The sequence below is a fragment of the Daktulosphaira vitifoliae genome, unplaced genomic scaffold (assembly GCF_025091365.1).
Source record: "Daktulosphaira vitifoliae isolate Bord-2020 unplaced genomic scaffold, ASM2509136v1 Scaffold_3, whole genome shotgun sequence".
Lineage (NCBI taxonomy): Eukaryota > Metazoa > Arthropoda > Insecta > Hemiptera > Phylloxeridae > Daktulosphaira > Daktulosphaira vitifoliae.
This window is the reverse complement of record NW_026099574.1, coordinates 22180542-22207310: the sequence shown is the minus strand read 5'-3', so window position 1 is coordinate 22207310 and position 26769 is coordinate 22180542. Positions and strand designations below refer to the sequence as shown.

The 26769-nt window shown below is 25.7% G+C and overlaps 4 protein-coding genes across 8 annotated transcripts in view; 1 reads left to right on the top strand and 3 right to left on the bottom strand.

The window, feature by feature from the left end:
- Positions 1–488: 488 nt before the first annotated feature.
- Positions 489–5333, bottom strand: LOC126901919 (zinc finger protein 91-like). Its single transcript, XM_050678852.1, has 3 exons — positions 4762–5333; positions 4579–4704; positions 489–3664 (listed from the first exon to the last, which is right to left on the bottom strand). Exons 1-3 carry the CDS (start codon positions 4927–4929, stop codon positions 1112–1114), a joined length of 2847 nt encoding a protein of 948 aa, XP_050534809.1. The 5' UTR covers positions 4930–5333; the 3' UTR covers positions 489–1111.
- Positions 5334–8598: 3265 nt separating this feature from the next.
- On the bottom strand, positions 8599–23516 carry LOC126901777 (ras-related protein Rab-37). Of its 5 annotated transcripts, none has more exons than XM_050678523.1 (8): positions 23184–23515; positions 19760–19972; positions 17239–17349; positions 14454–14564; positions 12459–12567; positions 11631–11741; positions 11413–11557; positions 8599–10136 (listed from the first exon to the last, which is right to left on the bottom strand). In XM_050678523.1, the coding sequence occupies exons 1-8, from the start codon at positions 23190–23192 to the stop codon at positions 10130–10132; spliced, it is 816 nt and encodes a 271-aa protein (XP_050534480.1). In that variant the 5' UTR covers positions 23193–23515; the 3' UTR covers positions 8599–10129. The 5 variants fall into 5 exon arrangements, 4 of the variants coding, with proteins under 4 accessions (XP_050534480.1, XP_050534478.1, XP_050534481.1 ...); XM_050678521.1 differs by having other exon boundaries at positions 8599–9751; positions 23184–23501; XR_007703114.1 differs by having other exon boundaries at positions 9642–9751; positions 10004–11557; positions 23184–23516.
- LOC126901782 (uncharacterized) lies at positions 18930–19601 on the bottom strand. The gene is made up of 2 exons (XM_050678531.1): positions 19305–19601; positions 18930–19248 (listed from the first exon to the last, which is right to left on the bottom strand). Exons 1-2 carry the CDS (start codon positions 19378–19380, stop codon positions 18995–18997), a joined length of 330 nt encoding a protein of 109 aa, XP_050534488.1. The 5' UTR covers positions 19381–19601; the 3' UTR covers positions 18930–18994.
- A 1933-nt stretch (positions 23517–25449) lies between the features above and the next one.
- Positions 25450–26769, top strand: part of LOC126901779 (polycomb group protein Pc) — a 7625-nt gene continuing 6305 nt past the window's right edge. Inside the window, exon 1 of the mRNA XM_050678525.1 lies at positions 25450–25518. Coding sequence (XP_050534482.1) covers positions 25465–25518 — 54 coding nt within the window. The 5' untranslated portion in view covers positions 25450–25464. The remainder of the gene's footprint in view (positions 25519–26769) is intronic.

The window sequence follows — 26769 nt, the reverse complement described above, 5'->3', positions numbered from 1 at the left end:
TGGTTTATTTTAACTAAAAGAAATTATTGGTTAAAATAAGAAAAGATAAAACTAGTTGTGTTAGATTATTAGTATTGAATTATTATTATTGGCATAAAAGTAAGGGACAATAGGGGCCTATTTAAATTAGCCCCTCTAATATGAAGTTCTAGGTTAACCTTTTAAATTATTATACTGTACTTGATTATTCCAACTCTCATTAAAATGTTACCAAACGTTAAATAATATATTATATATAAGTATAAGAAAAGTTTTAATGAGTATCTTACTTAAATATATATATATATACACATGATCAAATTTCTCTTTTTACTTAAATCAGCAGTAGAAAATCAAAATATGCCTAAACTTTTGAAAGACCTTTGAACTAAATCCTCTACATCCACAATTACAGTATGAAAAATAAAACATTCAATAAAGTTTTAAATTATCGATTGGGCACATCTTAGTCTATAATTCTCATTTAAATACAAAATAACAACATGGAATGGAATAGAAAATAATTTGATTCATTTTTGAATTAAACTCCTAATACAGTTGTCTCGATTTATTTTACAAAATAACTATTTTAAATATGCAAAAGAAACATATAAAAAATTAATTTCAAATACTTTACAAAGTATATTAATAATATATATGAATAAAACAGATAAATTAAATTACACTTAAAACTTCAACATACTTATTACACGTTTATAAGTCTTAGTATAAAATAATAATAAATACATCTAAATAAATTCTTAAGTCTAAATTATATTTATTTGTTTAAGGGCTATTAAAAATTTCAATACACAATATTTAAAAAAAAAAAAAAGTGGATAAAAAACATTTTAGATGGTATACATAGGTTTTGGAAACAATTATGAAATAAAAATAAAACCTTTCATGAATTATAAATGTAACAATATTCATAAAGAGTGAATGCTGTGCTATTAATTTAAGTAATGAATAATTGATCATACAGTACCATAATATTGACAAAAAGTTATTTAAACAAATAGAAATAATATTTCTACTATATTTTTTTGTACATATGGTTTTAGATGAATTTTTTTTCTAAAATTTAAAGATTCAGGTTCAAATATATATAAATTTAATTTATACTTATTAGCTAAACTTCTACAGACATTTCACTTTGATCAACTTCAACCACTAAATTGTTATCATTAACTAAGTCACCCTGGTTACAAATTTCCTTATAAGATGATTCTTCTTCATTTTGATTTTCAATATTATCTACTACATCATGTATATTATCCAGTAATATTTCATCATGTTGTGAATGTATTATTACTTCATTTAAGCTGGATTCATCCATCTCAGTATCGTCAACTATAACTTCTTCAACCAAACTGTTTCCATCAAATAATTGATCTGGCTGAGTTGTTATTGCATTATTACATGATTCATGATTAACAAATAGCTCACCATCTTTATCAATATTATCTTTTAAGTGAGTTATATTACATTTTTCATTAATGATTGGATCTTTAACTGCATTTTCTTGTTTTTCATTAATGTGATCTTTATGAAAAGTAGTATCTACATTAACTTCTTTTTCATCAACTAGTGAATCAGAATCTGATTGATCAACAAGCATCGTATTTTCAATATTGTTGGCAGCCAAAGATGTAGTTTGGGATATAATAGGAAGCATTACCACACAATCAACAGTTTTTTTTTCTGTAATGTTAGAAATACTTTCTTCATTATGTTCATGTTCTTTGTGCATAGCTAAAGCAATTTTATACTTAAACTGACTAGGACAATATCTACATGAGTAACGTTTATACTTGTTAGAAACAAGTTTTTTACCATGTTTAATTTTCCAATGTTGACCAAATTCTAAGCATGAATAATATTCTTTACACTTAGTGCAATAATAATTAAGAGGATATTTATTTTTAATAGGCTTAGCTCTTTTTATCCCAACATTAGAACAATGAATCCAATGTTCAGTTAATCCAGCTTGTGATACAAATTTCTTAGGACATTTAATACAAAAATATAAATTATTTATAAAAGGAAACATTTCAATATTAACTAGTTTATTTTTATTATTAGCTGAAATTTTTCTAGAAGAATCGATTATTTTTTCTGGAAAATTTGTCGTCTCTGTAACATCAATGCTAGAAGTAACTGATTTATTATTTGAAATAGTTGAATCACAATTTGACTTAATACTTAAAGAATTAATTGTTTTTAATCTTTCATGTTTTTTCAAGTGATTAACTAAAGCAGCTTGTGTTTGACATATTTTTTTACAATACTTACATTTAAAATTTGTCCTTTTTTCAATTAGTTTAGTCTTTGTTTGATTAGATATTACTTTTTTCTTCTGTTTATTTTGACATGTAGTTAAATGGTTTCTAAATACATTAATGTTATGCTCAGTCTTACAAAACGGACAAATCATTGTTTTTCTATTCTTTGATACAATAGTGCATTCATGAACAATCAATTTATGTACACTTAATCCTTGAATATCGTCATATTTGGTAGAACATTCAAAACATTCAAACATCCCAGGTTTTTGGCAATTCCCTTGAGTTTGATGATTACGAAGAGCAGTAACATCAGGAAAATCGGAAACACACTGCCAGCACATAACATTATTTCCTATATTTAAATGATCGCGGCAATGTGTTTTAAAATTTTGAAAATTTTGAGAAATAATATTACATGATGGTTTTAAACACGTAAACAGAACCTGATCAGCAGTTCGTACAGGGAGCTTACAAGGAATAGCAGCAGTAGTAGTAGTAGTTTTAAGCCTCTCTTTTTTCAAATCAACATCATTCTTTTTTATAGTAATTCTGTTAGTAGATTTAGAAATTGGATCTATTTTAGGAATAGAATATGTTTCAGGCTTATTTTGTTGGTTTTTAACTAACTGATTGTTTTTGCAATATTTAATGTGATCATTAATTTTAGCCAAATCTGGAGAAGATTTTTCACAATAATAACATAAGTAATTACCTGAAGAATTGATAATACGGCTATTATGCTGTGTAAGCTTGTGTTGAGCAATATCTAACATTGAATTAAATGAAATATTACAAGTGTAGCATTTAAATAAGTTGGTCATATCACTGTGAATATGTTCACCATTGTCATCTCTACTAGATTTTTTATTTTCTTTGTAACACTGACGACATAAAATGGATCCAGGAGACATACCAATGTGTTGCCTGTAATGAGGAAAAAAATCTCTAACTGCTCTGAATATTATATTACAGTTAGGTACTAAACAGGTAGAGAACTCTTTATTGAACTGTGAACAATCATGATTATATTGTTGTTTTTTACAAATTGAACAATAATGTGACTCCTCATTTGATTTAATATTTTGAGAGATATTTTCAACATCAACTGATTCTTCACTATCTGATATACAAATTATATCATTTGTCTCAGTTATTTCACTCATAGGATTTTCATAAATATCATCATTTTCACTAGATGTTGATAATGATCTCTTTGATGGTAGAATGGGATTTTCATAACTTTGTGACGAATTTATTTTGATATTAGATATTTCATTTTTTGTGCATATTTTTTTATTAAATGATGACGCATGAGGATTGATGTTATTTCCAAATTCAAACGATGAATCTGGTTCACTTGAATTAACAACACACTTTTTGGATGAATTATTTGTAAACTAAAAAAATAATTAAGATTACTCGAATAAAATTAAAAAAAAACATAAAAAAAAATTCAAAACAACAATGAATTAAAGTGTGCTTTAATAAACACTATGGTAATTTTTAAATTATATCTTATAAACATTGGGAAATTATTCAATATATAATAATCATTTTCTATCAAGTACAATATTAAGATAAAAGTCTCTTTATTACTTTTATGACTTCATAAGTTCAAAAATACAAAAAAAATTACTGCATTTTAATTACTACAGAAGTAATAGTTAAAAATAAACCTAATAAATAGACAAGATAATTAACTATGCCTTAAGCAAAATCATTAAAAATATAAAAAAAATAATATATTTTTTTTTAGAAGTTAATAGTATTCTATGTTCTATAATTTTGAAAAAAAAAGTGTTTGTTTCCCTTTGTGAGTATTAATTTAAATTGTTTTAATTGATACATATATGTTTAAGTGGTTTAAAAAATAAAAAAATTATTTAACTAAGAAAATTACTAGTCTATATCTTTTAAAATAATAGTTTAAAAGTTATTGTCATCAAGTCATTTTCTTAATTTTAAACTAATTAAACATATACATTTCTATTAAAAACTTAAATTATACTTTAAGAAACTACCTAAAAGGGGACATTAAATTTCGCTTTCAAATATAAATAACATAATTTTTATCATACAGTTATTTTCACCAATAAAATGTTAAAAACTAGGATGAATGTCATACAATCAAATTGGGATGTTATTCTAGAGGTAATATATATATTTTATTATTTAATATTCTAACATGTTATTACTATCGATAGTTATTTTATACCTATAATAATATATTCAATTATGATACACAAATAATTTATACATCCTTTATTGATGTATTCAACTTTTATAAATATTTATTTGATTGATATCAAACCTTTTTGGCAATATAATTTATCACTATTTGTGACTCAGTAGCTTTTTTTTTCATTTCAACCCAACTAAGCAATGATTTATGGCAATTTTCACATATAATCTTGGGTTTGATATCATCTTTTTCCACCTGAAATCAAATTTATACAAATACACTAAATAATTTTTAGAAGTAATTTTACTTTACTTTAACACCCAACAATTCAAACATATGCTGGTTTAATCCATTATCATTGTTTGATATCATAAATATGTTTAAAAATTTAATTTTTCTATTTGATTCTGGTTCCAATAAACATATCCTACACAGATCAAAATTTTCACTGTGCAAATTTATTTGCGAGTTATCCATCATAAATGTACAAATTGCAATACGATCAGAATTTCTTAGTGTTTTAGGTTTTGTAATTTTCGAGAGAGAATAATTAGTTTTTTAATTTATTAGTCATTTTGCCCTGTTAATTTAATTACAGTGTCGAGTGATATAGATTTGAAATTTATTATTTATTAGTTAATTTCATAAATATTGACAACTAAATAAAAAAATTGAAAGAAAAAAACAAAAAATTATTTATGTGAAAATGTCTTAGGATTTTAAACAATCAATTCTACTAAAAATGATAATTTCAATTGATGATACTGATTTAATTATGATATCTATTGTTAAAAAACATGAGTATTAGAATATTGTAATATTATGAACATATAATCACATGATAATTATAAATATACAAAACTATAATATACAGTTTAATAAATCCAAAACACCGATTAATTTTAAAGACCAATCTTGTTAACTTGAAGCATGAAAAAATGTATGGTAGATAACGATAATATCTCAGAGTTCGGTTGTTGTGGTTCATAACAATCTACTCTTACAAATACAGGTTTACCATTTTATTTTTTTGGGGATAATAAAAGTTATACAAGTGATTTGTTAATAACACTACCACTCCATTATTTCGATAAATAATTATTTTTTCATGAAAATGTCAGATAAAAATTAATTTTTAAAAACTATAATAAAAATATCAAATTTGTTGCAAAGAAAAATTGTTTCTTTAGATAAATTTTGGGGTTAACTTTCGAAAGTTAAATAAAAACCTATTATTTTTTACTATTAGATGGAAAACAATCTAAATAAAACTATCTGGTCCATTACTAGTTCTGTAACATGCTCTTTAAGATATTAACATTTAAAAATAAAAAAAAACGGTAGCACAGTGGTGTCGCGGCACAGTATGGAAGTGGCATAGTTGGGACATGTATAGATGATATCTGACAGTGATTAGAATCACTATCTTAAGACATGCTTCGATGCAAATCTGTAGATAGGGTTTAATTTTAAGAAATTGGTAGATTATTTCAAAAGCAACAATAACTCTTATTCCCTTAATTTTATCCCGATCTGTTATTTGATTTATAATTATAATATATGAATAAATAATAACTATAGTAATTAAATTTAGTATGAAATTGATATTAAATAATTTAAATAATTTTTTGAAAGGGAAAATGAAAAAGAGTTTGTCAAGACAGTAAAAGAGAGGACAGTGTGGAATGTCGAGGGAGACATAAATGATGTGTGGAATAGATTTGCTAGTTGTGTAAAGAATACTGCAAAAGAGATTGTAGGAGTAGAATGCTAGGAAACAATGAAACCTGGTGGTGGGACGAGGACGTTAAAAAAATCATAGAAAGTAAGAAAAAGCAATTCAAAGTATGGCAGAAGAGCAAAAAGAGAAAAGACTGAATGGAGTATAAACGCTTGTGCAAAGAAGCCAAGTGTGCAATAAGTAAGGCGAAGTTTAAGAGGTATGATAGGCTAAGAACAAAGGAAGGCTAGAAAGAAATCTATAGATTTGCAAAAGTAAGAGAGAAAAAGACTAAAGATTATCATTATATAAGGTGTATAAAAAGTGTTGATAATAAGGTACTCTCGAGTGATGTTGACATCAAAAAAAGGTGGAATTAGTATTTTGAAAAATTACTTGTACTTCAGTATTTCCGGAACTTTTTCAAAAGTTAATTTTTGGTGAATAAGTTGTCATTTTAAATTCCCCCTGTGGACAGGTAAAGGGCTAGATAAAGCCATTATGCTTTAACCCTTTAACCCTGGTAAAGGGTTAAATTTATAAAAAATATATACCAAATGATGGGTAAAGACATCAAGCATCTATAAAAAAAAAATTATATTGATATGTTCATTTTTGAAAAAGTTATGGCAATTTTAAGTTAAAAAAATTTAAAAAATTTCGAAAATTAGCGATTTTTAAATTTGTAATTTTTTTGGATGTTTCCCCCATTTACGGGGAACGAGGGAAATTTTTTCAATTTTTGAGGGTAATGTCTTCGACTAGATACGATTTTTGATCTTTTGACGTATTGTTCATCAAAATCGATCCAGCGAGAGCTGAGACTCAGCGTTCACAAACACAAAAAAAAATTTTAAAAAAACACATCATAGTAAAATTAATACCTTCTCAGCGTCGCTCCTTAGCTAAAAGTGAGGAGCGGGGTAATGTTCAGCGAGACTCTATTTTTACCATGGCACACAAATAATAATTCTAAGTTGAGCATCCCATTCAAATACAATTAAAAATAATAATTCCAAAAGTAANAACAACATACAACATACAACATACATGTGAAACTAATAAAAGCGTATTAAAAACTAGTATTGTTTAGTCAAATTTTTTTTACAACATACATAATATTCTAAATTTTAGCATTAACTCTTCACCTATTTACTCGACCAATGAATTCGATAAGTATTTTAAGTTAGAATGTGAACAATAAAAAAAAAGAAGTAGGTATTTTTTATCGAATAACTTTTTAATGAATTGCTCATTATTTAATACATTAATAATTTTTACCGTAATAGATCACTTAAATAGAAATCAAAGTAATCATTTCTAGTTGAAACTTATTACCATTTCAAACCTAATTTGGCAATATTTAAAAATATTAGAAATTAATAATTTGAATTGTTTGTATGGAGAAAGCTGGTTGAACAACTTTGATAAAAGGAATTTTTTTTTGTAATTTTTAGGATAATATCTTTAACTAGAGACTAGTTGTGATTTTTTGACGCATCGTTAAAAAATATAGGTCAAGTGAGTGCTGAAAAAATAAATGACAGCCACAATAACAAACCACATTAAAATAATTTTAATATGAATAAATAATTTTTTCTCACGAGGGGAGACTACAATGATAGGGTTGTTGATATTTATTGAATCTAAATGAGATAAAAATCAAATAAGTTTAAAATTATTTCTAACTCAAAATGAATCAAGAAATAATTCAAAATAATCCAATAGTAATTAGGGTTCGAACTATCAATTCAATCATACGTTACATTTCTTCGGTGGATAAAAATGGCAATTTAAGCAAGATTCATGTAATATATTTTAAAATCATTGTGCTCCCCTTGTAAGTTATTATAAAATAAAATAAAATACAAAACCAAGAATTTGAACACAAAAATATCATATTTTTGAATACGGCAGTCATTTTCATCACGAATACAAAATAAATTACGAATTTTTTTTTTTCATTAAAGTATATTATATATGTTTTAACTTAAGATATATACATGTCAGTATTTCCAGAATATTTTCAAAAGTTAATTTTTTGTGGAAAAGTTATCATTTTGATAACCCCTTATGGTCAGGTAAAGAGTCAGATTTTCAAAAAAAAGTATACCAAATGATAGGTAAATATTTAAAGTATTATAAGTTTAATATTTATAATACTATACTACGATTTTTAAAGTTGTAATTTTATTGGGGATTTCCCCCATTTACGGAGAACGAGGGAATTCTTTTCAATTGTTGAGGGTACTCTCTTTGACTAGAAATAATTTGTGATTTTTTGACGTAATGTTCACCATAATCGATCCAGTAAGAGCTGAGAATAAGTGGTAACAGACACAAAAAAAGAATAATAATAAAAAGTAAAAACATCATAGTAAAATTAATACTTTCTCAGCTTCGCATAGAAGCTAAAAAAAAAAAGTGTATAACAATAATTTATATATATAATATAATATAATAATAACGTATAACAAAAGTTTCATCATAAATCAAAATCAAACATAAATAATTGATTTCTTTAAAAACATTTTTTACAAATAAAAACTAAAATATAATAATTAAAAATATCTACTTTGGTATAGTCTTAAATTTATACACTAAAATTAAACACATATTATTAGAAAAATGTTCACGACTTTTAATATTTGTTTACTTGTATCAACATTTATGTTTAAAACTTTTATATAAAACGCTTTGTTAAGATGTTTTTTAGAGTTATAACTCAGGGGAGTAAATGTATAACGTGTGTTGCAATTTAAGGGTTCAGTACAATAACTAAAAATCTTCACCTTTTTTAGAAATTCACTTTTCTATGTTTTCTGATAAACAATATTATTTTTTTATTATATTGGTTTTATCACTGGACTTGTCCGTGCGCTAGATAAGTTAATATTTTAATCATAGAAATGCCTACAACACCAGGTTATTTTACTGAACCTTTCAATATCAATAATTAATACATTAAAAAGTTAATTTTGTATGTATTTGAAAAATATAAACTATTAGATTATTATTCGTTTTTATTAAAACTTTGAAAATAAGTCTAAGAGAACTGAAAAACAAGAATTTTGCTGGCTTTCATATTAATTAGCCATTTATTAAATAATAATTAATCTGATAAAACATATCCATCTTATTATGAACAGTGATTTGATAAGTTTTAGATTCTTGTTTGTTATAGATAATAATAAAAAGTATTTAGTTTTAAATTACTATAATACAAGAATTTGATGTTCTTATTGGATTTACACCCCCCAATTACAATTAAAGGATATTCCTTAAGAATTTTATTTGTTAGTAAACAAAATTAACATAAAAAATATTTTCACATATAAGCATTCCGTATATAGATGTAAATAATATAATTAGTAGATTTTTTTAATTTACAAGAATAATATTTAACCAATACTTAGTAGCTCTCAAAATATATGATGTCGAGATAGAACTTAAGGTTTCAATTTTATTTACTACGCAGGAGAGCATGATGGACAATTTGTTTTTGTTTGTTCTCTTACATAATCTTGAACGTTGAACGATCCTTTATTAACTTCTACTCCAGTTTTTTTGAATAATAATTCTCTGAAAAAAAAGCCAATAAAAACAAAAATACAAGAAAATTGTAGTTTGTTAGGAAAAATTCCCAGCTACAAAGTTGGTCCAGAGTCATTTCAATGCAATTTCACAATTAAATAAACCAAAAATTAGGTTGTTTACATTTTAATAGATACACTTGACTAATACATAGTTTTAGAGCTGTTCCTCAGAGGGGTATAACTCGCGCCTCTTTAATTAATAATCATCATATTATTATCAAGAAAATAATAACTGTACCTGAGAAATGGTTGATCTCATTCTATTGGACAATATTTCATCATTTTGTCAACAATTTTTTGTTTTGTAGGATTGCTACAAAAAAACTTAAAAAATATCACACACAGACCCTTGTATTGGTTTTAATCATGCCCTGATCACACAATTAAAAAAAAAATTATACAGTTGGAAAAAATCATTTTTCCCCCCTTCCCACCGTCATATTTTTTTTTTTGTTACGGCACTGAAGAAAAAAAATGTCCAGTGAAAATAAAACTTATCTTCACAATGTAATAATTTTTTGTCTGTTCGGAATTATTTCAATCAACTCTTTTTTACTTACATCTGTAAATTGTATAACTATAAGCAAATACAGTGATATTCATGCAATTGGTTACACGATAGAGTGTACGGAGGTATAAAAATATACCCATCGATTAATTAGCGTATATTTTTTTTTTTTTTTTTATTAGAAATATACAATCTGTACAATGAGCACAATAAGCATATATGATAAAAGTAACAAAAAAAAATTTACATGAATACATTTTGATGGAAGAAACCACTCATTAGTGATACTTCCCATGATTTTTTTAATTTTTTATTTTCTTAGAATTTTTATTTTATATTTCCAATGACTTAATTATATTATTATTAATTGATATTGGTAGAAAGAAGATCACGGCACCACTTACGTTTTAAACGTCTGGGTGGGTCTCCAGGTATGGACAAGGTTGAGAGGTTTTTTATTAGGGGATTTGAGTGGGAGAGTAATTTACTGTGGAATCTTTTATAGTAGGAAATGGCTTCTTCATGAACTGTTTTTAAGTTGAGATCGTTATGAAGTGTATAATTAGAGATATAAGGAGGTGCATTGATTAGTTTTCTTAAGACAATATTCTGAAAGCATTGAATTTTATTGGTATTGGATTTTTTAGCATTTCCCCATAACTGAAGGCCGTAAGTCCATATGGGTTTTAAAAGGGATTTATAAATTAAAAGTTTAACATTAAAGTTTGAAAATTTATTGTTTGTGATTAATGATTTGAGTAACCGCAGACGGCTATTTAACAACGAGCGTTTATTTTTAATGTGCTGAGCCCACGTGAGCCGACTATCTAGTGTAAGTATATCTTGTGATTATTTATAAATATATAGAATACATTTTTATAATAAACTAAATTAATTTATTTATTTATTTTTGTCAATGTAATTACGTTAAAAATCATTTAATTATTATATTTATTTTATCATTTTAGATTATTAACAAAGCAAACATTACAAATTCTCGAGAAAAAATTTATTTAATAATTTATTGTAGTTATTTGTTAATTGTTAATGATCATGGGAAAATCATAAATAATTAATGAAAACCGTTTTTCATTAAAAGCTATAACTGAAATTTATTTCTTATCTGTTTTAAAAAATACCTAGCAACAGCCATGAATGCTACGTCAACATTTAACCCAGATTTCGCAGATGTCTCCATAAATGTGACTGAATATTCTTGTGCTAATTTCTCACCTTCTTCTTTTTTAATTATTCTATCACTGGTGCTACAGTCTGCTTTATTACCTGATCAAACATTTTATAAGCTGATGTTTAATTATAAAAACTAAAATAACAATATAAATTTTAGGAATTATACCTATTAACATTATAACCACTTGGTCATTCGCGTAATCTCGAATTTCACTTAGCCAGGCTCTTATATTATCAAAGCTTGTTCTATTCGTAACATCGTATAGAAGTAAAAGAGCTATAAACAGAAATATTTTTCAAGATTCATGTAGAACTGTGAAAATAAATTACATAATTATCAACATTAAATTAATGGGCAAAAATTCGTTTCAAATTAATAATGCTACAGACGCGGATTTAGAAACATTTCTTTGATTTATTAATTTTCGATAGCATGATACTTTGTTTTATAGTCATCTTGTAACCAATGTTAGTGAATTGTTAATTTTTTGAGTCATTTCTTCTATGTATACCTTCTTTAGCGTAATTTTTATGGGGACTGTGAGGATTTCAATCCCTATGATAACATTTGTATTCCCCACAAATAAATTTAATTTTAAAATGGAGATAAAGCAGTAATGTAAAGAAGCTTTCTTAAGTTTTCTTATTTATTCATAATATTATGAGAAATATTATTTTTGATGAATTTGTTTTTTTTTTCAAAATTTTTCTAAAAGTAACAATTTTAGTCAAAAAATTGTTTGTTGTATTAATTTAGAAGGAGGAAGGATTTTACGATGATTATAAAAAGTATTGACTATTAACATATCCTCCATGTCTTTATGGTTTACAAAAAAGTTTTTTAAATTATAACTTGTTAAATTATTTGCGAATTGTATTAAATAATTTAAATAATCTTAAATTAGAAAATTCTATTTTTTTTAAATTTGTAAAATGCTATTCAAATTTATTTGTACAGATAATTGACGAGGGACTTAAAATATTTTTTGAATACCATGAGCATCTCTATAGTATGCATGTGTGACGCTTCTAAATCGTTCCTGACCTGCTGTATCCCAAATTTGCAATTTCACTTTTGAGTCTTCCACAGATATAACTTTATTCTGAAAAAATGTGTCATATTATAAATTAAAAATTAAATTAAAAAACTATTTAAAAATTATAATAAAATTGATATCAATTATATTTCAATAAGGAATCATAATTTAATTAAATACTGATAAATAGCTGATTTGTTAGTCTCCTTAAATGTGAGTCGTAGTTAATTTGTATACAAATAGTAATTTAAACATATTTTTAAGAAGTTTTAATTAATACAAGGTGATTATTTTAATCACCAGTTAATTTCTCTTCACATAATAAGTCTTATGTAAACTTTGTTAGTTATATAAGTACTTTCATTTATCTGTTATAAAATAATTTTTATATCCTTTCATTATATCTTATTGGGGTATCAAATTAATTTTTATAAATAGTAACATAGATATTAAACTCTCTTATAAAATAGAAAATGATATAGTTAAGAGTAATGACTAGGGGCAAGATATGGGTGTTGCTATTTTTATCATTTCAGAGTCGTACTCCTCGTTCAATCTATGTATAAAAATAAGAATAACTTCCGAAATACTGGTCCAAAAGTTGTTACCGACCAATCATTTTCTTAATTAGATAACTTTTTACTTTTTAAGTTAATTAAATATGTATGTTAACATTTATAAAAATAAAGTTGATACACCAATAAGTTATAAAGGATGGACATAAAAATTATTTTATAACAGATAAATGTAAATACATATGTAACTAACAAAAATAAAAAAATAAAAAATGTTCAAAATACTTATTATTTGAAGAGAATTTGAGTGGATAGTGTTAAAAGAATTATTACGCATAAATTTGTTTTTTATTTAAGAAAAATATTTATTAAAAACTAAAATTCAATAATTGAACTTTAATGTAATTTAATGTAATTAAATAAAAGAGGTGTGTATAAAAAAAGTGTACAAATTCTTATATTAGTAAATAATAAGTGTTTTGCTATAATATTATTTTATTTTTATCTGAACAAGATCAGTTTTTCTAATAGCGCCAACGGTTAAAATTAAAGTTAATGTACTATCCAACTAGGAAATTAGCATAGTAATAAACATATTGCGTTCTTCGTATAAACATTTTAATTATTGTGTTACAAATGTACTTAATTTACATACAAATAGAGAAATCATAATTACTTTTAGAGTTTAATTGGTCAATAATACTTATGGTACCTAATTTATAAAACGAGGTGTATATTATAGAAATTGCAACTATACATCTTTTGATTAATTTTTTAAGATTAATTTTTTACATAAAAAAAAGTTGTACTCAAAAAATGTGATAATGCGGTGTTGAAATAAAAATAAAAAAATTAATATTGACTTAAATTATTTTAATTATAATCTGATAATTTTCAAGGTTGATCTTGAGTTCATGATTTTTCGTAATAGTAGTTACACTTTTTGATAACTAGAATTTAGTCATAATCATTTTTATAAGGTTTTCGCCATCAATGTTATTGCAAAAATAATTTAGTAAATAATTGTAGTAGTTATTTTTTAATTATTTTACTAGGTATAAATGCGAGTTAATAATACACATGTTGCGACACTTGTTTAAATATTACTGTCTACTTGTTTATAATACATCATGTCTACCAATTTTGATTATACTCAATTTCTATTAGTTACATTTCAAATATTGTGTACAAATTTAGTAGATTAATTTATTAAACTCAATTTTCAATATTTAGGACAAGTGTAAAAGTATTTGTTTACAATTTTAGTAACGAGTTAAAAACAATATTACAATTTTTTTTCTAATATAACATACGTAATAAATTATAAGATAATAAAATTTGGTGTGTTATTCATAATTCATATTACACATTTCACAATTATATTAAAAAATCTATGTATCAATATTTGTTCATTGATCACTAGATAGTTATTCTCACCCTGAAGTCGACACCGACTGTGGAAATATAATTTCCGCTTAAAAACATGTCATCTCTGAAACGAACTAATAAACAAGTCTTCCCAACACCTGAATCACCAAGAACCATAACCTAAACATAATTAAGTTTACTTAAAGTAATTTAAATTATATTCTCGTATGAATGTATCAAATTTTATTGTCTCCTGTTTTCTTCTCATTTGTAAAAGAAAATATAGGACTTATTTTTATAAGCGTTCCATTGCCTCATTCAAAATAATGTAATAGTGTATAATGTATAACTGTATATACATTTTTCAATAGATAAAATATTATATACCACTAAAAAAAATCAGTCTTTAGTTTTCTGTTTCTTTTCATGAGACACATTTTTAGACATGAATGGTTTAAAATATTATTAAAAAATAAAAGTATTTATCTAACATTACATCATAAAAAAACATCTGCATTTTAGTAAGTACACAATTATAGTGTAAAAAAAGAGCCTTATCTTTTTGACATTTTAATTAAAAAAGACGCTTTGACATTTTAAGAAATATTGAGTGCGTCTGCAATCATTCTATATATTATGTATGTACAGGTGTACATTGAACATCTGAAAATTGTATCATGTTTTTTCAAAACATCATTATATTCTAACTTGTATATTATTATTTGAAATTCTTACACATTTAATATTTATAAATAATGTTAAATATTTGTAGTGTATGTGTATTTCAAATAATTGAAGTTATTCCACAAAAAATTCATTTTATTTGTTACAATAAAATGTAATAAACTTTTCTTGAAGAATACGGAGTGATTGTTTATATATGTCACATGCAATATCTTTAAAAGTATAAAATATAATAAAAATTTTTTTTTTTTCAGAACTTTTTGATACCATTAACAACGTTTTATAATTTCAGAAAACAATTTAATCCTATCTCCCTCTTTCCAACTTAAAATTTTATCAAAATTACTTTTTTAAGTGGAAACATTTATATTTAATCAACTTACCATAATTTTTTGAGGGGCTAAATTCATTTTTCCTACTCTAAAAAATAATTTTTGTATAACAAATTAATAGAATTTTGTTCAATTTTTTTTTTTTTTGAAGGGGCTGAATTGTAAACTGGGTGATTAAATCTTTTACCTTACACTTATGCAACGTACAAACTAAAAAAGGTTCTGTCTAAGAAGATAATAGGTCGATAAGGGGGAAGGAGTAGTATGGTTCATTAATGCCTAGAAATAAAAATAAACAGAACCATGTTACACCTACAATCATTATAGTAAGTATGCATGTTAGATAATTTCTAAAATACAGAACCATAAGCTGTTAACGATCAGTAATTTTATAAAATAGCACTTTTTCTAGTTTTTAAATTGGCTAATAAACTTAAGTTGATAAAATTTTGAAATTATAGAACGTAAGATACTATTGACTTCCAAAAAACAAAAATTTTATTTTATATTTTTTAAGATATTGTGTGAGTTATAGTTATTCTTTTTATTTTTTTAAAAACTTGAAGTAAAAAATAAATAATGTAAATTATTTTTATGTCTCGATTATAAACAAAATTTTGTATTCTATTTTATATCAAATTATATTATATGAAAACTATTTGGATATGGTTTAAGATTAGAACTTATGATTCAATCAATATTAATGTCACTAATATATTCTGTTTACACTACGGACTTTATCCTTACCTTAAAAAACCAATCACAATTATTGTCAGGATGAAGTTGATGAAACTGTGTTCTCTTATTTTGATGGCAAATATTTTTATTGCAAATACTATTGCCACTGGTTTTAGAACAAGGAGTTGAAGATACAAAATCACTGACACTATAAAACACTTTACTGTCTATCGACGATGTTTCGGGTATTTGTATGGCTTGATTTGGCTTTACAGACGTCCTTCGTTTTGATACAATTTTTCGCTCGAATATTCGTTCCGAAGACATTTCAATAACAGTCTGAAGTCTATTTGTAATTTTAACTTTAACACTACACTAATGTTTAATTCACATTTTTTTAAGTAAAAATAAATAAATAATAAAAACACATTCAGTAAAAATATGATCGATCGTGATTCACGACAAGGTTCACTTGTTCAGCGACACGCGCGTCGTTATTGTGTAGCATAACACTTGTGGCATTTATAATATCTTCCAAACCTCACCTCCATTCCTGATCACTACAGTAATACACAAAGTATATCGTGTGTATGCGTTTTTGCATCCGACGGAAGCGTAACGCTGCGTCGGCAGGTGCCTGGCATTTTCCCGGGCGTATCCATAGTTACCATGTTGAGCTACTGATAATGATGTGTCACAAGAAATCCTTTGTATTTTATAATGTCTATATGTAAGTAGTTTGAAAATGTGTTAAACTTTTAAAGTTATAACGAAGTACTACATTAAATATTTTCAAAATAAAAATTATCTATTCGTTGTTTTTCAAAAAAAATTTTAGAGTCGTTCAAATAATTTTTTTGTAGAAAATTCCATTGAACTTATATTTAATATATATACTTTACACAAATTAATACGATGTATAAACTGTATTTTCTCTTAAATTTTGAAAAGTAATTTTATATAATAATTACTGTAATTAATAAATTTGATGAAGAATGGGTAGACAGTAAGTTTTTAATATCACTCTGATTTTGTTGAACTATTGCTTCATAACATCAATTAATTCAGTTATTATTTTTATTGTAAAACAAAATTATGACATGTTATAAAAATCAGTATACTTAAGTATAACTGCTTATAAAAAATTTTAAAATACATACCGTAAAACCTATGCCAACAGTGGCAGAAAAATTTCCAGTTTGAAATTGTCCAGTATCAAAACGAACTAACAGTGAAGTTTTTCCTACTCCACTGTCACCAAGTAAAATTGTCTGTAAATATAATTTTATAATTATAAAATATGAATAAAAGTTATCATTAATAAAGTCAATAGACTCCACAAAGACTATATCACAATATACATTATTTTTATTGACTTTCGGAGTCCTAAGCCTTTCAAGTCATCCTAATTGCACTTGCAAATTTAAGTTGAGTAAAAAGTGCAACTATAGTTTTAGAGCATAGTAGAAGTTTGGGAGCTTAATTCCTCCAAAAATACAGACAATTTTATACATATTATCAAAATATTTTTAGGTGGAGGAATATTATTGTAAGGCTATCAATATTTTTCCCTAACTCCGTTTATTATTTTAAGAAAGAAATGTGCTAACAGTTCAGTCTGTGAACTTAAATTAGTTTTCACATATCGTAAAATTTTATATTTTTATAAAATACGTAAAAAAGTTATTGATTACTGACCAATATTTAAAACAGTAAAATGTTATAACCTTTAAAACTAAAATATATAAAACGGTAATTAAATAAAATAAAAAAATTAGTATATAATCAATTGTTTGTTCTTATTTTATTGATGTAAAGATATGTAGGAGATGGTTATAATGCTGGAAAATCACCAAACTGTAATATAAATTTTAATTTTAGGTAAAGCCACTTTTCATATTTTTGATCAATTTTTTTTGTTTTTCATATATTTTGAATGAAATGACTGGAAAATTGAAAATTTCGCCCTGAGGAGTTATTTTACTTGCCTATGCATAAAGACGACCCAAGTTTCTCCACAATAAAAATAAAATTAATTACTTTGATGATACACTCCCAGCAAACTATACATAGTAAGAAAATAGTAATCTAAATGTTTGAATAGTGTCTATGATAAAGCTGTGTAGGCGTAATCTAGGGGTATAGAGGGATATAGCCCTCCTAATTCTGTTGCAATCCCACATTAAAAAAAAAAAAAGTTGCATGCAAATTACATGTAAATTTATACAGAAATATTTTTATAAGGGGAGAAATTAAGTTAGAGCACCTAACATTTTGTTCAAATTGTGTCTATACATAGTAAGATCAGCTATAATGTATAGTTCAAAGTATTGAGCGGTTGGCAAGAGAATAGAGCAGTAAATTAGTGTAGCAGAAATGAAAATGCTTAGATGGACAAGTGGAGTGACTGAAGAAGATAGGACAAGGAACGAATATATAAGAGTAAGTAAAGGTATACACCGTCAGTCGTGGATAACACGTGAGAAAATAGACTTAGATGGTTTGATTATGTTATGAGGAGAGAGGAATCTGAAACTGTAAGAAGAGTTATGGAAATTGTTGAAGGGAGAAGAGGTAGAGGAAGACAAAAAAAGTGATGGAAGGAGTTTTTAATGTGATATGAGGATGGGTGATGTGAGAGTTGTGTCAAGGGGAAGTTTAGAATAAGGGTGGTCGACCCCAAGTAGTTGGGATAAAGCCAAGGAAAAAGAAGATAAAGATCTTATTGGTTGATAGAAGTAATTTGAATTTCTACTTATTTTCTATAAATTTGTTAATGTATATATAAATTCTGAATAATTGGTTACCCAAAATTACTCCATTTAAATAGATTAAAAAATTCTCTTTAAGTAATTTCAAAAATTAAAGCATATTTATAATAGGTATTTTTCTTCTTCTTCCTCGCCTTAATCCCAACTACTTGGGATCGCCCATCCTTATCCTAAACTTCCACTTAACACGATCTCCAACATCATCTACGCTCACATCAGCTGTCCTCATATCGCATTCATTAGCATCCTTCCATCTCTTTTTTGGTCTTCCTCTACCTCTTCTTCCTTCAACATTCATTGCTATAACTGTTCTTATAGCTTCCAATTCTTCTCTCCTCATAACATGACCAAACCATCTAAGTCTATTTTCTCTCATCTTATCCACTATTGACGTTACATCTATACTCNCAATCTAAGTCTATTTTCTGTCATCTTATCCACGATTGACGCAACACCTATACTTCCTCTTATATGCTCGTTCCTTATCCTATCTTCTCTAGTCACTCCACTCATCCAACTAAGCATTCTCATCTCTGCTACACTTATTCTCTGCTCTACTTTCTTATCAACCGCCCAACACTATTAACCATACATCATAGCTGGCCTCACAATTTCATACTAAATTTAAAAACTATAATTAGTATTTATTCATATATTATATTTTAAAATCAAAGAACTACTATTATATGCTCATTCCATTTATAATATGTATTATGTAACAAAAAAAAATTAAAATTCTGAATAAGATAAGTTTTTTTTTAGGAACCAACTCTTTATACAATTAAAGGAATGGCTATTTTAGATAATGATGGAAACCGTATTTTAGCTAAGTATTATTAAGTAAGGGAGGTCGACCCCAAGTAGCTGGGATAAAGCCTAGAAAAAATAAAAAAGAAGAAGACATATTTACCTTGTGAATAATTTTTAAAGATGGATCTGATGGCTTCCTAAGATTTGTTTTTGGTTTATAGTCCCTATATCCTGTAGATGAAAGATTTTTGTTATGTTTCATCACATTAGGTATCTGTTTATTTGTGTTTTCTTCCGCTTCTTCTACACTTTCAAACACGTCATCACTCATAATATCATCCGTCGAAAACATTGCTATTACAGGAGTCTTTATCTAAATTAAAAAAAAAATCAATTTATTTTTACCTTATTTTAACAAATTTGATTAAAAATTATATCTAGTAAATGTTTAATGTTAAAGTCAATAATAAATGATGATCCCAAGGAAGATGGTATTTTTACGTGATCTGATAAGTACATTGATTTTATAGTACTCAAATAAATTTTATACTGAAATTAATTCGCTTAACTTTATTCATTTGCCTTATAAAATATTTTACTTTTGATACAGACGAAAAATAAATTTAATAAGCGTTAATAAAAATCTCAATGATAGGTATAATAAAATACAAACTTATCGTATTAAAACCTTAAACATAAAACCATGCTTCTTTTCTTAAAATAAATTTTAAATATTCTTACTTTTTGCTATTGTTACTACAAAAATATTCACGATCAAGTGCTATGTGATAAATTTTTATAAGATGTTATATGGATATGAATATCTAATATGTTGAACGTAATGGGAATTACATTAACATATATTTCTAAAAATTAGACTAATATTTTTACAAATCTAGTAAAATTAGATTAGTCTACAGTGGCGTAAGTTTACAAATTTGGCCTTTGCTTTTTATGAAGTGGATCTAGAAAATATTTTTGGAGGAGATCAACCCATATTATTGTGATGGTGTCACGTTACCATTATTGTGAGAATTTATTATAATAAAATACAGACAACACATTCGCTTCCTGAAACTGATGAATTAACATTTATTGCTAAATTGACAATAGTCCAAATTATTATAAAAACCCAAAAGACCTGACCATCTTGGTTAGTCGACTTCAGTGCCTTGTGTCATTCATCAGTCTCAGTACTCGGTTGTCACTGTCCGGCTTACTGCTTAATGTAAAGTCTTTGTTTTTTCCTTTTTAACCTATCTACTTTCTTCCACAACATTTCAGAGTACTTGTGTCTTGCATTTCGATTGCACCTCATACTCGGCTACCCCGTTCTCTCTTTGAAGTACTTGTGTCTTGCACTTCGTCAGCGCCTCACACCTAGGTGTTAACCTTATTTCCTTCCTATAACAACAGCATTTTTCTCAGCTTTCACCGAACCGATTTTTTTCAACGATACGTCAAAATATCACAAATTATATCTAGTCGAAGACATTACCCTCAAAAATTAAAAAATTTCCCTCGTTCCCCATATGAGGCAAATCTTCAAAAAAATTACATATTTAAAAATCGCTAATATTTAAAATTTTTTTTTACTTAAAACTGCCATAACTTTTTTAAAAATAAACAAATGAATTTAATTTTTTTTTTATAAATACATGTGGTATTTAACTATAAATTTTATAAATCTAACCCTTTACCTGCTCACAAAGCGGATTCAAAATGACAACTTTTTCACAAGAAATTAACTTTTTCAACTTTTTAAATTAAAGCTAAAGTAATATACTTATTATGTAAAAAAAAATGTTGGACTTTATTATGGAAAAAAAATTTTGGACTTTATTTTGTTTTCATGGTAAAAATATTTTTAACTATATAATGCTATAATTTTTTAAAAAATGTATGGATCATTATAATCTGATCCTTTAACTGTCCACAGGGGGGGATTCAAAATGACAACTTTTTTACAAAAAATTAACTTTTTCAACTTAACTTTTGAAAATGTTCCGGAAGGTCTGACACTTTTATATATATCTTAAATTAAAGCTAATGTAATATACTTTATTATGGTAAAAAAAAATTTCGGACTTTATTTTATCTTCATGGTAAAACAGACATCAAAGTGGATAAAAAAAATACGATTTTTGTAAAAAAATTCTTTTTTATATTTTTAACTTTATAATGCTATAACTTTTTGAAAGATGTATGGATCAATATAATTCTTTTTTTATGGATGCATGATGTCTTTAACTATCATTTGGTATAATTTTTTTATAAATCTGACTTTTTACCTACCCAAAGGGGGGATTCAAAATGACAACTTTTTTACAAAAAATTAACTTTTTCAACTTAACTTTTGAAAATGTTCCGGAAAGTCTGACACTTTTATATATATCTTAAATTAAAGCTAATGTAATATACTTTTTTATGGTAAAAAAAATTCGTACTTTATTTTGTCTTCAGGGTGAAATTGGCTACCGAATGCTATTTTTGTGTGAAAATTCTCGATTTTATTTTTTTATTTTTAACTTTATAATGCTATAACTTATTGAAAAGTGTATGGATCAACATAATTTTTTTATGAGAAATAATAATTTTTAATAATCCTGCTGGGTTTTTTTTTCATGTCATCATCACTTGAGAGTAGAAGTTTTAATACTATAGGTGTTTTAATCAAGCAGTGTTCAAAACGTAACAACTCTGAGCAAAGCTGCATTTATACCAAAAGATGAACAAATCAAGTAACATTTATTAAATATTAAAATAAAAATTGAATGAGAAATAGAACATTTAAGTTGAAAAAAAGAGTACATTGAATTCAATTTTAGGAAGTACACAGAAAAAAATGATACAATTGTATAATAATATAATTCTAAAACGAAATACCGACGATAAAACAATTTATTTTATTGCTTGTGGTCGATAGTTCAAATAATGAATAATAATAAAAATCTATTTTAATATGTTTTGTGGTATTTATGTGAAGTGGTATGGTCGTTTTCATTACTTAGTCGCAACAAAAATAAAGGGATAATATTACCTTACAACATTATATATATTATTATTGGGTAACCAAACATCAATATAAACTAAAGATATATTATTAAAATGAGCGTAGTAGAACAAAATACATATTAGCGAAACGCTTTTTTTTTTTATTAAGTGATGGCATCTTTAATATATTAAAGATAAGTTAATCTCCCCATAGACTACAACAAATATGTCACATATCTAAAGTCTTAAGTTAATTTACTTATTTAATAATTTACTCGGTTGATTTATAAGCCATCCAATCAAATAAAATTCAATGACTATTTTTCCATTGGAGTACAAATTTTGAACTTAGATTAATTTCTTTTTTTTAATTTCTTTAAAATATCATAATTTTTTATGTTGTATAGATTTCACTTAATATAGAGTAAAAAAATATCAAGACATTGTTAGTGATTTTTAAAAGTATTTTTTGACTCTTCAAAAGAACTATAACGACATTAAACTTATAGCTATATGTAGAATTAATTTATTCAAATTCAATAACACTTTTTTCTAATATTACAGTTTTAAATAAAAAATAATTGCAATACCTTTTTCATAGTTTAAGCTGTATTTTAAAACTTCCAATTAACTATTAATCTATCCACATCTTATTTCGTGTTGATTGTTTTTCTACATACTCTTAAATTTTCGTCTCCTCAAGAGTTGATAAAAAAATAACTTTTGCATGTTTATATAATTTTAGAAACTGTATTACCTATTAGAAAAACATTAGTTAAATTAAAAGTAATATCCTGGAGGAAAATTATAGAACTGGGGCGAGAACAATCAATTTTGGGAGTTTCCCGTTCTGTTAGCGCATGTCCCCTTATTCTTTAACCTGATACGTACGCATTGATAAAATGATAAAAGAATGCAATTTTTAAAACATTTCATTATGTCCATGATAACTTTCATCGGTGTTCATTCAATGTAATAATAAATAATATGAAATAATAAACAGCAATGGTAATGAAATCTTAATTTTTTTTTCGATAATAGTTGCATTGATAATTCTTGATATTATATCTAGTAAATTAGTTCACATATATATGTATATTTATATATATCAAAATTATTTTTAGTACATATTGACAAAATTATTACAGAACCCAAAAATATTATAAGATCGCATTTGAAACCTTAATTGAAATTAAAATTAACTCTAAAAGTTAAAAAACCAAAATTTACCAAAACTCTCGTTAAAAGTTAAAATTAACTAATTAATTTTAGATAAAATATTTAAAAATAAAATGTTGTGAGACTCCAAGTTCAGCTTAAGTTATTTGAATTAAGATTTTACTTCTCTTAAAATTATTCCATTAAAATATGAATTTTTTTTAATGAGATTTAAAATGCATAGAAAAGCATGCAAAGTTTGGGAAAATAAATTAAAATTTTTTTTTTTTGACCTATCTAATTATGACTGCTTGGCCATTATTTTAATTTTTATCTCACGAAAAAGACTATATTGCCTCATTAGCTTCACATAATTATAAGATATATAGAGGAGAAAATTAAGTTGTTGCGCGTTTTTCTGGTTGCTTATAACAAAAAAAAGTAAAACACTTCTAATTTGTGTTTTGTTTTATACAAAATCATTATAATTTTAATTACATTTATTAAACACGGACACATGAGAAATATACAGACGCGTTAGCAGATGTTTTAGCACGTGAGCAGCTTGCGTTTTGTCTATGTTCACACAGAACCTGCTAAAACGGTTTCGGTGGTTGTTGCAATCACTGATATGCATTTTGAAAAACAACCAATACTTTTATCGTGCCACGAAGTGATGTCGTTCTCTCTACATACCGTTATAAGAAAGTCGTTAAAATTATATCCCTCTTTTTGAAGTATTCTGCATGAGAGGGATAGTTGTAAAGAACAATATAAAACGTCTTGTGGTGCAACAATGATTGTAATGCGTGTAGAACGTACCCTTCGAAGTAGGTTGTTTTGATACCTTTACTAAGCATAAAAGACGATGCCGCGGTTGTTTCATCTGCCTACCTACATCTAACACCGGCCCTGTAATAATACAATGATAGCTTAAAAGGGGTCTTGTTGGATCTACTAAAACATAGCTGCATTCATTTGCACGCTAAACCTCTGTAGTCTACAGTACGTCATACATCTGCTCTTAACTTCTGTCCTTGATACCATTTTAAGTTATGCTAGGACTTTATAACCTCCAACAGTTGGTTATTAGTCGCAAATAAGAGTTAACAGTTTTATAATTTTATGTTTAAGATCTTTTTTATAATAATTAAATTATTTTGCTATACTAAATACAAAATACTTTTATCAATGTTTAAATAATTTTTAGTAAAACTTCCCGTATATACTACGTTATTAGGTATTGACCTGAAAACACATTTAATGAAAGTTGCGATTCGTGAACATATAATTTTCGTACTTGCTATCTTAAAACTAATCTGTGCTAAAATAAATAATTGCTAGTTTAACAAAAATTAAAAAAATATATTGCTCATCATCAAATCCTGTATAATAAAACGGTCAGGAAAGGACTTTCCGGTTACAGTTGGTCACACTATATTTCACATTTGATTCGCGTGCGTGTGCGTCCACCGTCCGACGTAAATATTTGTTGTGTTTACATGTTGTTAGTGTTTTCTAGATTTTTAATATGAAATTGCTGTTATTAAAAATGCTTGGTAATTAATTAATTATTAAGTCTATTTTGGCATATACTTTTGATATTCTCGTGATCACTTGAAAGTTTAATTTGGACCCAGCAAGTTGTTCAATTTGTTGTTGAAATATATTGTTTATCTTGTTTAATTGTAACTGAACAATAAAAGATTAGAAATGGGCGACCGAGTGTATGCAGCCGAAAAACTGATGAAAAAACGAGTTAGAAAGGTATTTATTAATTTACTTTTATAAACATTTTTAATTGTAATTGACAATGGTTTTAAGTTTAATTTTAATTTTGTAAAGCATGAAAATTTAAATTATTATGTTTTGTATAATACTTTTATCTTTGGTCTCAAGTAAATAAGGCTTATGTCATTATTTCATTGTTCTTTTTTTAATGATAAATTGAAGCTTACATTTTTTTAAATATTTTGATTCAGTTAGCTTAATTCTGAGGTGAGTTTTCTTTAACTTATTAAAAAATTGATAATTTCCCTATTATATGTGTGCGTTTTTAAATATTTTAAAAGCATTCTTGTAATTTGTTCAAATTTACTTCAGTTTTTTTGTGAGATCCTAGTCATGTACAATTTGAATTTACATATTTATTGTTAATGCTATTATTTTTTGTTATCATCATTTATTGATTTTCCTACATTTATAAAATTATGTATTTATTCTTCTTATGAGCATTTTAAAACAAGAGAATAAATATTTACAATAATTATTACAGTTGAAATAACTCATACTAATGATGAATTGGAAATCTAATAAAAATGTTCCTTTTATTAAGCAAATATTTGATTTAGGAAAACAGGTACAATCTGTGGGTCTAGAGAAGCTCGGCCCTACCCTTCAAATGCTATTGTTTCCCAAAAATGTATGTAAATCTACTTAAAAGAAAAAAAACATTAAGGAGTGAAGTAATTGAGGTAGATTCCCTAACTAGGAAGATTTTGTTCTTCTGTATAGTAAAAGATACTGTACTTCAGTAGTAATTTTATCTTAAAATTTGTAACTCTCCAGGAAAACCGTTTATATTTTTTCATCCTAATTTACATTATTATAAAGAGTTGCAATTAATCATTAGTATTTAGAATTTTTCTTTTATAAAATTACTTATTCTATAATATATAAAAAAAATTTCATCAAAAATAATAATAAAAAAAAAAAAAACCCAGCACAGGGGGGTCGCGGCACAGTTGTGACGTGGTATAGTTGGATCAAGTATAATGATATCTGACAGTGATTAAAATCACTATCAAAAATAAACGCTTCGATGCAAATCTTTAGATAGTGCTTAATTTAAAAAAAATTGGTGTTTTATTCCAAAAGCTACTTGATCTGCTGGTTCCTTATTAATATCTCGATAAAGATAAAGTATGTCAAATGAAAAAGGGTTTATTAAAAAATATTATTTCTCATAAAAAAATTGTGTGGATCCATAAACTTTTCAATAAGTTATAGCATTATAAA